The sequence below is a fragment of the Ursus maritimus genome, unplaced genomic scaffold, assembly GCF_017311325.1.
Source record: "Ursus maritimus isolate PB19 unplaced genomic scaffold, ASM1731132v1 scaffold_4, whole genome shotgun sequence".
NCBI classification, from domain to species: domain Eukaryota; kingdom Metazoa; phylum Chordata; class Mammalia; order Carnivora; family Ursidae; genus Ursus; species Ursus maritimus.
In genome coordinates this window covers 55,795,281-55,807,800 of record NW_024426552.1, presented here as the reverse complement: position 1 = coordinate 55,807,800, position 12,520 = coordinate 55,795,281, and the positions used below count along the sequence as shown (strand labels likewise).

Genomic DNA, 12,520 nt, shown 5'->3' with positions numbered 1-12,520 from the left:
TCCAGTGGCAGCAGTTCCAAAAATGAAGACAGATGGGGAAACGCTGTCCAAAACCACCTTAGAGAACAACTCAAAGTTCTTCATGCATAAGAAGCCGAGGGCAGATGCAGGCACGAGAATGCATGCACATCGCGCACAGGAAGAGAAGAGCTCTGCTGGCTAGAGGCGTACCAGACTGGTCCATCTCCCCCCGAACACTGCAGACACCTACTCACTACCCCCCGGGCGGTTAGCGCGCTTTAAAAACAGAAAACCCTTAGTGTAAAATATACTTGGAACACCAGTTTATAAAATAGGTGAAAACAAAATAACTCTGATTGAGGACAAGGGAAGGGCCCCAACGCCTGTCCCACTCAGAACCTCCTTCTCGTCTGCCTCTCCCCCTCCTTCTGCAGCGACCCCCCTGGACATGTCAGCAAAACATGAGTGAGGGCCCAAGTGTCACACCACGTGGGTCATCGTCCAGCTCCACCGCTGACCAGCTGAGGGCGCTTGGGCTGGCCGCTTAGCCTCTTCACACCTCAGTTTGTCCCTACGTACAACGCGGATAATACAGAGAACCTTTGCCAAGTAGTGTTGCCAGATTTTAAAATGAGACAATCCAGATAAAAGGGCTTAGTCCAGGGTCAGCCTCACAGAAATGACTCTCAGTAAATATTTGTTGCTATTATTCCTGGAATCCAGTTTATATCCTTCAATTTCCAGCTCTGGGAGGCAGGCATGGGACTCTGTCATATAAGGGAAAGCTATCCGCCACTTGGGAGGTGGTAGAAAATACCCAGGACCAGGTTCTTTGGTCCCAGAGCGTACAATTCCGAACGTCCTCTGAATAGGATAGAAAATGCAATATAGTTCTATGTCTGCCCAACAAGCAAACTTAATGGTTTATTATTCAGCATTTTCTTTACGAGCCTTTGCACACTGGCCAACAGTAGGACAAGAAGACTCACTGAACGCGAAGCCCATGGTTCACCCCACGTCCTACCTTTGGGGCGGTGCTTCTCCCCATAGTAGCACTGCTGAAATGTGGGGATATGGAAGGTGTGGTTTTCTTTCGAGGCAAAGTGTCACTCAGATAGAGGCCTTCTTTATGCTGTTTTTTCCTTTCTTCCAGACTTCTAAAATGCTTTAAATGCAAATGTAAAGCAGAATAGCAAAACTTGACTAATTGAAACAGGTCACTGAAGAAATGAAGAAGTATGCATTTACAAAGAATTTTGGAATTTTAACACAGAATTTTTTAAAAAGTTCAACTTATATTTGTGTTCGCTAACAGATGAGGGCTAGCATTTGGTAAGATACATAGACACTGGAAGAATTTATTACTGAACTGAGAAACTTAAAAAAAAAAATCCACCTTTCACTTTCATAGTTAGTGCCTGTAGCCTTGGGGCCTCAGGACAACTTACAAATTATTATGATGGTCGCCATGTGGATGGCGGGACAGCCAGTGGACAAAGCAAGTTTCTCCCCTTGTCTGTCTGGACAGTTCTGTGTGATGGCACAGATCCCAGTGTGAGGAGAACAAGGAAGGGAGCAGGGAGGAGATGGAGAGAAAGAGCGAGTAAACAGGGAAGTTGTTTTAAAGTTGGAATAATATTTTAATTACATATAAACACTTCCAATCCATATAACGTTTCCATATTAGGCATCCTTCTCGGTTATTCTTTTATTTAAAAAATCTTAGCCACGAAACCCCTACACTAATCCCTCATATTTAAAAATCCTCCTGTTGACCATTTCTTTCTTTTTTTTTTCAGATTCCTAAGGCAAAATTTTTGCCAACTTGAAATCTATCCAAATTTTTCTTAGCCTCCCCCCAAAATGTCTTGAGTAGTAAAGTTATTTCCTAATGAAAAGTTCTTAGGGTTTGATCATTTTTATACTGAGCTCAGGTTGTTGAAATACATAAAAATTAATGCAGATTTGAGTTACCGAGTTCATGATCAATCTTTAAACATGCCAATCATGAAATATATCTGCATTTTAACTGTATAGTTATCTATTTATACTAATTAATGTTTATTAACCTAAAAGTAGGGAGGAGATATAGTCCTTTAACAACAGGTAAAACACAGCAAAGATAACTTCAAGAAATGTAATGCCTGGGCTCATCTAATTTGGGTATCTAGAGACTACGACTCCTTGGTATCTTCTGGGGCCAAATTCATATAGAAATCTGATTATAGTTGAAAGGAACCCTCAAAAGAGGCTTTTTGACTACCCACGCATGATTATGCACTAGATGTACTAAAAGAAGGGAGACATTCATAACACTGAATTGTTTTTTTAAAAAAATATAATCGATAGGGGCGCCTGGGTGGCACAGCCATTAAGTGTCTGCCTTCGGCTCAGGGCGTGATCCCGGCGTTCTGGGATCGAGCACCACATCAGGCTCTTCTGCTAGGAGCCTGCTTCTTCCTCTCCCACTCCCCCTGCTTGTGTTCCCTCTCTCGCTGGCTGTCTCTGTCAAATAAATAAAATCTTAAAAAATATATATATATAATCAATAAAAACTTCTATGAGCCAAATGCATAATTTGTGGTATGACCTTGGACAAGATATTCACCTCTGCTAAGTAAGCCTCAGTTCCCTAAATGTCAACAAGGAGATTAATTCTTATTTCACAGGACTGTTAGAAGGAAGAAATGAGATATTTATTTGTAAAACGTTTAGCAAATTTGGACCCATAGCAAGGGCATGATGTCCCTTATTATGATTTCAGTAGTGCGTAAGAAAAATATTTTGGGTTGCCACAGCAACTTTTTATAGCATGGATTTAATGGAAATAATTATTATCATTTTGAAAACTACCTGAGACAAGTGACACTACTTTGGTTGAATGGGAACTGAAGCTTGAGAATATGCAACATATCTGGCTCCAACGTATCAAAAGTCAAGAGAGGACAGTCAAGGTGTCAAAGTTTAGAACAACCCCAACACCCTTAAAAAATACTAAAGGTCCTTAAAAAACATAAGAACAAAAACCAACCAAATAAAAGAAAACCCAGCAAAGGACTATGTACTTGTCTCTTTAAAAAATACCTTTGGAAAAGTGGAAGGAAAGATTCCACATCAGTGACTGTTGTCAAGGTCAAAGTCTCAGACTCGGAACACCAGTGCCTAGTTACCTGTTGCTCCTGCTGCTGCCGCTGCCTTCTGTGTTTCTTAGCTGGTAGAGGAGGAGGTGTGTCATTTAAAGGGAAAGAATCGACAGACGGAGCCGGGACTTCGGGCCAAGGGGCTGATGGAGGTTGAGTGATAGGATGAGGAGAAAGGGTGGAAGGAAACATAAATCCAGAACAGACAGGTGATCTTTGCTTTATAGGAGAAAGAAAAAGTATGTATGTGTCCATATGAAATGAAAGAATAAGACAAAGAAATGAAATTGATAATCTCGTTATTCTGTTTTCTTATATTTTAATCAAGAAGTCACAAATTTAGCCTCTTGTTAAAATTCCACTCTGGGAACAACTTGGATCAGTTAGAAGCTATTCTAATTTACTATTCTTTGTCCCTCCCCAGATGTTTTAAAAAGGCATAACATTAAAGCAAAATCCATCCCGCAAACACAAGAGAAAACAAAATCAAACTGGAAAAATAATTCAAACTAACAATCTGAGAAATGCTTTTTGGTTTCTATGAAAACAAGGTCAGGTCAGAGAGCTAAGATCTAGAATTTATTGTCTTGAGCTTAATTCTCCTGGTGCTCCACTCTGCACCATATATTTCACGATTCCCAGTGTGACGATTCATAGAACAGTGCCCCAGATGGGTATGTTTTTCCAACTCAGCATCACTCTGCCCAGCTGGTCAACTAGAGGTATATGGTCACACACACCTTCATTTTCAGGGAACCATGGGTTAATCTTTGACATGAGAAAAGCAGTGAATGAATGAAATGTCATGCCAACACACCTCTTTATTTTGTGGCTGGCTCACCAGCACAGCTGTGGTAGGCCCAGTGGCAACAGCATCAGCGTCAGCGGGAAACTGAGTGGAAGGGGATAGATTCGTGGAACTGACACATGGCTCATTAATTTCATTTACACTGATATAGCCCTAAAAGGAGGAATTCAGAAGTTAAACACAAAGAAAGCACAAGCTGAGGCATGCAAGAGTATTAATGCTCCCAGTACAATGGAGTTAGCTTTGAGCGGCACAGCCAAATATCTGTGGAATTACCAAATGTTTCATTAAGGGAATCGTCAGCAATTAAAATGGATTTATGATGCTTAATCTTGAAAAATGATATTCCGAACATTACACATAATTTTGGGGGGGGTGGTGAATTCAAGATGACTACATTTTAAACAACCCGAAACCTTCAATTTTAGATTATCTAGAGGTATCAGCATTCATTCTGTTGATTGAACGAGGGCGTCATTATACAACATTTAAAATAACCACACGCACAAAAATCTGAGATATAAAATTTACGCAATTGCTCACTCCATAATTCAAGAGCCTTTTCCACAAATCTTTATCTTTAGATTTTCCTTTTTTCTTCTGTTTTCGACAAGTTAGAGTGTGAGTAAAAGGGGGCTGAGGGCTTCAGGTTTTTGTACTAAGAAATTTTGTAAATAGTAATTTATTTGTAATGCAATCTAGCTTTTAGGTATCTCAACTAAATGAGAATAAAAGGGACACTCGTCCCCTCATGAACTTTCCCTAGCAAGACAAATGCACATACACTCACACACACACACACACACACACACACACACACACACCCTTAAGGTAGAGTTGCAGCCTGAGGCTATTTCAATCAAGGCAGCTTCCCCAAATCTCAGCTCTACCCCCGAAAAAGAGAACTGCCTGTGACAATGATCCAATTTTGGCTTCAGCTTTGAGAAAATACCCATGAATCAAAACCTGCAAGGTTCAAAACTCCTCAATTTATATTTGAGGAAAAGGCACTTGTAAATTTTCATGGAAAGTATTTGTACAGACCAATTAGAATTTTCACCGCATCAACAAAACAGTGGGAAAAGTAGAAGAAAGAGTATATAATCATATTTCTCTTTTAAAAGTAAAATTGAGTTAAATTTAGCACTTGGGATCTTCTATTAGCCCATCAATCCTTTCAAAAATTGGCTCCAGGGTAGGCAAGATATCATCATGCTGGTGAAGAAAAAATTTCAGGCTGGAAAGCAAGATTTTTACTGATGATTTGTCATTATGACAAAGTGGAGAAAGCTAGAGTTGACTATAAATTGTAGGTTTCAAAATGCTGCTGAATACAGTCTCGGACTTCATGCCAATAGATAGCATGTAAAGTTTCAGAAGATTACATCGGAGAAAGGAAGTTGACAACTGGGTTGTTAAATTTCATTTTGTCTTGGAGAACGAGTGGGAATGAAGGGCAATGACTTTCAGTTATTCTTTTGCTAAGCAGACGGTGTGGTGCTTCGCCACCAAGATTTGATTCTTTATACGTCATAACCACATAACCTGACTTATTGCTTCAAACATGTATGCCATTTGTCAAAAGTGGCACTTGTTTAAAAGAGTTAGATATAAATTAATCACTCCTTAAAGGAAGACAGAGAGGAGTGACAGCAGGAGACAGTGAGACAGAGGGAGAGAGAAAGGAAGAAAGGAAGAAATTGAAAACATCTTGTGAGCCAAGTCGGCTTAGTCCGTGAAAGAGAACACAGCTACTCCAGAAACACAGGAGTTGGAGACGTACAAAGAGTCAAAAGCCAAATGGGCTTTTGGCACTGGGAAGTCTGCAGAGAAAAAGAACAACTCATGAACAGAAAAGGAAAGATTTTATTCTTGTACCAAGAGGTACAAAGACCCCAGAGCCTCTCTAATTCATTTGGAGGCCACAGTCCTTCACACTCAGTATGGCCGGAGTCAAACCGCGGACCTTCCCTCCTGAACCAGCGCTATCCCCAGGCTTCGCCACCTCAGGAAAAGGTCCTCACCGTCCAGCTCATTATTCAAACTGGAACGATGACATCATTCCTAATACCTCCCTTAATTTACTTCATGCACATCCAGTCTATCAGCAGAACTGTCAGCTCTGCCTCCAGAATATATTCGCATCCGCCATTTCTCGCCGTCTCTCCGCCATTGCGCGAAGGCGAGACGCCAGCACGGCCCGCCTCCGCTACCGCAATCACGTCCTCAGCCGGCGCCCCTGCTTTTCCTCCTGCTCCTCACAACCCCGCCAGCAGCCCGGACGGATGCTGAACAAATGGACGTCGAATAATATCACCTCCCTGCTTAAAGCCTCTCACTCGTTCTGAATAACGGAGAGAAACTATGAAACTGAATGATCTAATAAAGCTCTTGTAGAAATATCTCACAAAATGCTTCCAAGATACACGTTATTCATACTTATTGTGTGATGAACATTTACTTCAAATACCTACACACACAATATTTCCTACGTAGGAAGTCTTAACGCCGCTATTGTTTAAAAAGATATTTATAAATAAAGGGTTTTTTTTGTTATTACACACATTTTTATGCAGAAGCAAACTTTGTCTTCAGTTTTTTGGAAAAAAAACAAATATAAAGAAAACGATTTTCAATTGGGACAGATGATACCTACACTTGTGGTAAACGCAGCATAACATATAAACTTGCTGAATCACTACATTGTACACTGGGAACTAACGTAACATTGTGTGTCAACTATACACAAAAACCCTTTCTCAGTCAGGGTTATGACTTTCCAAATTGGAGTTAAAATATTCTTCCATTGTAGCAGGGTAGCTCCATGACAAGGTAGTTTCAGAAAGAAGGATGTTTGGAATAAAGAGTGTGTAGAGCTTAATGGAAATGGGACTTTCTAATTCAGGGAGAGAAACGGCAGAAACAACACTGGGGGGGGGGGGAAGAGACAGAGAAAAGAAAGGAACCAGACTATCTTGTCAAATGTGCAGAAGCATTTTCATTTGCTATCAGACTTAGGAGAAAGAGAAGTAAAGTAAGAAAGAGGAGGAACTGGGGCGCCTGGGTGGCGCAGTCTTTAAGCGTCTGCCTTAGGCTCAGGGCATGATCCCGGCGTTCTCGGATCGAGCCCCAAATCAGGCTTCTCCGCTGGGAGCCTGCTTCTTCCTCTCCCACTCCCCCTGCTTGTGTTCCCTCTCTCGCTGGCTGTCTCTATCTCTGTCCAATAAATAAAATCTTTAAAAAAAAAAAAAAGAGGAGGAACTGAAAAAGGAAATTGCAGAGAGGAAGAGAATTCAAGACTAATCTTGGCTTGGATCCTAATTTGTTTGAAACCCCAAGTTAACCCACAATGTCACGGTCAAGCATAGTCTGCACACACACACACACACACACACGCACACGCACACACACACAGTGCATCTTCATTAAATGCAAAGATAATTCGTGAAATCCTCAAAGCATAAATAAAAGGCAGGAAAACCATCAAAGCACGGAATGCTTTCTAAGTCACTCAAGTTAATGTTTTCCTATTTAGTTAACCATATAAAACGGAGGCACATCTCTTGATTTCTAAGGTGATATAAGTGGACATAGAAAATCATAGCTTACCTCTTTTAGAGTACTGGGGTTGACAGGAAACCCTTTCCCCCCAGAGAGGCTGGAGTATTTCTTTTCCAAATTACAAAGATTTTCCTTTTCCTGAAGGAACACAAAATCTATTAAGCCTGGTCAATTTTGGATTTCCCTAATGACTAATGATGTTGAGTATTTTATCATGTGACTTATTGACTCTTCATATATTGTCTTTTGTGAAGTGTTTACATTCAGTTCTTTGGACTGTTTTTTTTTTTAATATTTATTGAGTGTTTATTGATCATTATTGAACTGTCGGAGTTTTTAATATATTCTGCATAGAAGTCCTTTGTTATCTCCTCTTTAAGAAACCTTTGTTCACCCCAAGGCCAGGGAGGTGCCCTCGCAGTCCTACATTTTCTTTTAGAAACTTTATCACTTTATTTTATTTTTTTTTTATAATGATTTTTTATTATATTATGTTAGTCACCATACAGTACATCCCCGGTTTTCGATGTAAGGCTCGATGATTCATTAGTTGTGTATAACACCCAGTGCACCATGCAATATGTGCCCTCCTTACTACCCATCACCGGCCTATCCCATTCCCCAACCCCCCCTCCCCTCTGTAGCCCTCAGTTTGAGAAACTTTATCACTTTAACTTCTATGTTGCAGTTTGCAATCTGCCTTGAATTAATTTATATGCATGGTGTGAGGACAGATGCATTAGAATTCATTTGTTTCCATGTTTACCCAATTGATGCAGCACCATTTGTTGGAAAGACTTTCTTTTTCCTACCGGATTATCTTGGAGCCCTTTGTCAAAAAAAATCAAGAGACGGTACCTGTGTGGGTCTATTTCGGGACTTTCTGTTCGGTTCCATTGATCTATACGTTTTGCTGTATGTCAGCACCATACCATTTTAAATACTACAGCTTTAGAAGCAACCTTGAAATCAAATAGTATAAATCCTCCAACTTGGTTCTTGTTCAAAGTTATTTTGGCTATTCTATGCCCTTGGCATTTTCATACAGAATTGATTCTCATTACTTGTAATTCTTACATCCTGTAGCATTGCCGTGAACACTGAGTTAGTTAAATACTGAATCACTGTTCCCACAGGAAATACAGGGGTGGGTTACTGTGGGCTTCTGGTCAAAAAAATTCCATCAACTGATCAATACATAACTTTGCTTTATGTGTGCTTCTGTTTAAAGACATCTTATTTGATATATATCGTTGATTCATAAACACTGAACTCACAACTAAAAGCACTGCAATTTATGTCTGGATGAAACTTATTTAACACATGCATTTTCTCCATGAGGCACATTGCAACCTTCCTGCCCTTAGGAACATTAGACAGTATGTTAGCAATATGCAGGGGAGGCATTTTAATCAGCAAAATCACCAAAAAAACCCACAAACAATGTGAAAACATAACACTCAATAGCCCACAAAAGGGACACTTATTTACTCTATGAGAGTTGAAATAGGCTGGTAGAGCGCTGCTTTGTTCAACCTCACCCAGGAATGTGTATGTTGAGGGACTCAAAATTTTTACTGCTCTGCCCACGTCCATCGGTGAACTGTATGACAAGTATTGATCTGCGGGCTGCAGGTAAATTTTAGTGAGCAGGCAAATTCACAAATACAGACTCCATGAACAATGCAGATCAACTATAAATTTTAGCATCAACTTGTCAATTTCTACAAAAAAGTCTGTTGGGATTTTTACTGAGACTAAGATATATATCTAGAGATCAATCTGGGAAAATACAAATCTTTATACTTATAGACCACAATGTTTGGAATAGAATTATATTTTATATATTCTAATGAGGAAGTGGTATTTGTATGATGGTGATTACCCATTCTAAAAAATCTATCACTAAGAGATTCTCCCCCTTTTTTGCTGAAACTCCAGAAATTACTTAAATCCTACATATTACACTATCTGATTCAAGCTGTGCCTTTGAATATCATGTGCAAAGGGTGGTGCGGAGGGTAATGGAACCAGAGTGCATCCCCAGAGCAGGAGACAGGGATGAAAAATATAAATCCATTCTGAGATTTCTAGGTGCCAAAGAAGCCGGAGGCAGGGAGCTATCAGGGATCTGTGTAGGCTACATAGGCGCACCTTGAGTGGACTCATAATTCTATGCGAAGGACCAATTTTCTCCCCTTCTCGACCTAAAAATAGCTAAGTGGCTAAGCTGAGAATATTCTGTCTACATGTCTTCTGCGGGGGGGGGGGGGGGGGGGGGCGTGGAGCATGGTCTAGCTTCATCCTTTAGTCCCTCATTCTTTATCCTGTACCCCATTCTGGGTCCATCTCACATTTTCAGGATCCCTAATGTCACATCCTAGGCAGTGGCCTGTATACAAGGCTCCGTGCTAAAACTAGCCCCATCAACTTTAACTCCTGGTGTCTTAGATCTTAGACTATATCAGAAAATCAGGCTGCAGGTTGGGCAAAAGAAACCCTTTATGTGCTGCCACATTAGGCGCTGGGCAGATAGGACCACAGTCCCTTTGGTGAGGAAGTCCCTTTGGCCAATGAAGCCAAACTAACCCAATGTGGCAATTGCCAGGAGGACCCGCAGGCAAATAATTGGAGTTCGACACCACAGCAGCTGAGCCAAAATGTAGGATAGCGAAAAAAGCAGAATACGTTCTACCTATTTGACGAAAAATCTGTTCTTTCAAAAGAAGAAAATCAGAAAACGTACATGTTTTTCGTAGTTTGAATTTTCATTGCATGGAAAAAGCTTGAGGAAAATGTCCTTGCTGATTTTCTGAACTAGAGTCAATTGTTCACAGAGCATCAGCTTATTAATGTGGAGGATTAATTAAAATGTATTTTAAAAAGCCTTCTTTAAATTATAATGCACTATTCATTATTAAAAGGCACTTGCTTTGAAAGAAGCAACCTTTCCAAGCTGGAACCTGAGTTTTATTGCAACCAGTGCTCAAAAGGAATACTTACTCTTTGCAGCATCATTATTAAATTATTCTTTTCTTTCACAAAATGATCTTGTTCTCTCTGAGCCTGCTGGACAATGTGATTGGCTTGCTTTTTCAGTGCAGAAATTTTTTCCTGGAGGAAAAAAGATGATCACATACAGACACATGTTAGACAGTCAATGATTTGCCAGTATGTCCTGGAAAAGGGAAAAGTCTTTACAACTGGATCAGCAGTGGCCACATTTTCATTGGTGGTAGGCAGTGGTTATTATCTAGAGACTGTGAGGTAGTCTCTTTGACCTGCCAAGCTGAAGGCTTTTCTTTACCTAAGGCCAATACAGTCCACGTGCTTTAAAATCTATTCGAAGAATGCAGAAGTCAACAGGAAATCTTGTTTTAGACTGTAAATGAATCATCTCGGGAGACGCCTCATGGGAAAAATAACAATGGAAGTTCTTACTTAAGCTGAGAGCTTAAGAAGTCACCTTCTTCATCTCCCTTCCCCTCAATTTTATTGGGTTACTATAGAGCACTGGGATGTGATTCTAACTGGAACACGAGCTGAATTCTGGAGCAGGACATCTAGGTGCAGGAGGTGGGCGGAGCCAGCAACGTGCATGGTATATGGTGGGGCTATTTCTAATGGTAATAAGCTATCAGCCAACTTCAAGAACTATGAGCAGTGGAAACCAAAATTGCCAAAGTAGACTTTGTTCACAGAATTATTCTCTATTTACTATGATTGCAAAAGCAAGTAATTTAAAACAAATATCTGAATGTCTGATTTTTCTGTCCCTTGGTTTCTTGGTTTTCACATAAATGAAAAAAATCAGATATTATTCACCAACGGCATCTACGGCATTATGTATCGACAACTGTAACACATCTCAGTGTACCCAGCTTGGAGCACTGTTTGGTATGTAGATGGCAGTCTCCATAATCTGTCAAACTGACATGCGCTGAAACACAGAGATTTTCAGATATAAAGACGGGTAGACAGAGAGCCACATGAATGATTATTCCTGTCACAGAGCGAGGGGCGAACGTGGATTTTTTCCACGGAACGACACCTGGCAAAAGTACCTTTCGAGTCACAATGTTCCGTTGATATTCCGCTACTTCACGAAGGAGCTGTTGGGTCAGGTTCTCCTTTTCCTCATCCAGACGGCTCTCACGCTCAAGCTGCTGGAATTCCAGGTCTTCAAAGTGTTTGCTCTCCACATCCAACAGGTCGGCATCCTTTGGAGAAAAGGGAATGAAAACAAGACATACCAGAATGGCTGCAGCCTTCTTAACATGCAGAAAAAAAATACTAAAAGCAAACAGTCCAAACTATCTTTCTAATTACTAAGCTGAGCAGGGTTGGAACACGGTAATCCTCTCTCTGGAGTTAAATCCCGGAGCAGGGACCATTAGAATGGAACTGAAAAGAGCTGGGGGTGGGGTGGAGAGAGAAGCATCGGTTGGACCACCAGTCTGAGACTGTTCTGGGGATGTAGGAATTCTTGCTTTAAATCTACTAGGTGATTTTAAAATGGACCCTGAAGTATAAAAAGAATTCAGTCAATAACTAAACATTATCTGCTGACCACGGTGTGACAGGGTCTTTTGAGGAAACGCCCATTTTCCAAAATTTTCAGGTGAAATGAGATTTTAGTATAGAGACCAAATTCAAGATTCCAAAGTTACGGACTATAAAAAAAGACTCACAATTTGGCACACATACAGATTAGACCTATATGGTATATATAGGCATGCACGCTCCAATACTTTTATCGAAAGGAGAAGTCATGGAGAACATTTGGCGGTTGGTATTCTTAAACTAGGCTTCGGTGAATCCCTTCACACTGTTTACAAAGATTTTTACTGGAAGGGTGGAAGCACAGCGTTTATCAGGCACGAAGAGGGTCTCCGATGGTTAAGCACTACTCCTCTAGGAATAATGCCATTTAAGAAAGATCAGAAATCATAAAAATCAGATGGTCTAGGCATTTCCTAACCTAGGAAATGTCTGAAACAGAAGTGAATTTATATCTGTGCAGAGACTAGCGCACGTTGTATAAATGATT

General features: G+C 40.5%; 1 protein-coding gene across 8 annotated transcripts in view; it reads right to left on the bottom strand.

Moving 5' to 3' along the window:
- The window catches only part of PHLDB2 (pleckstrin homology like domain family B member 2), an 85,147-nt gene that overhangs the window by 27,588 nt on the left and 45,039 nt on the right, over positions 1-12,520 (bottom strand). For 5 of the 8 annotated variants that reach the window (XM_008706600.2, XM_040621225.1, XM_040621218.1 and 2 more), the window contains 5 exons: positions 11,535-11,690; positions 10,474-10,584; positions 7,519-7,608; positions 3,919-4,062; positions 986-1,126 (listed from right to left, as the gene is read on the bottom strand). In XM_008706600.2, the coding sequence (XP_008704822.2) occupies positions 986-1,126; positions 3,919-4,062; positions 7,519-7,608; positions 10,474-10,584; positions 11,535-11,690 (642 nt within the window). The remainder of the gene's footprint in view (positions 1-985; positions 1,127-3,918; positions 4,063-7,518; positions 7,609-10,473; positions 10,585-11,534; positions 11,691-12,520) is intronic. The other 3 variants (XM_040621220.1, XM_040621222.1, XM_040621224.1) reach the window with 3 other exon arrangements.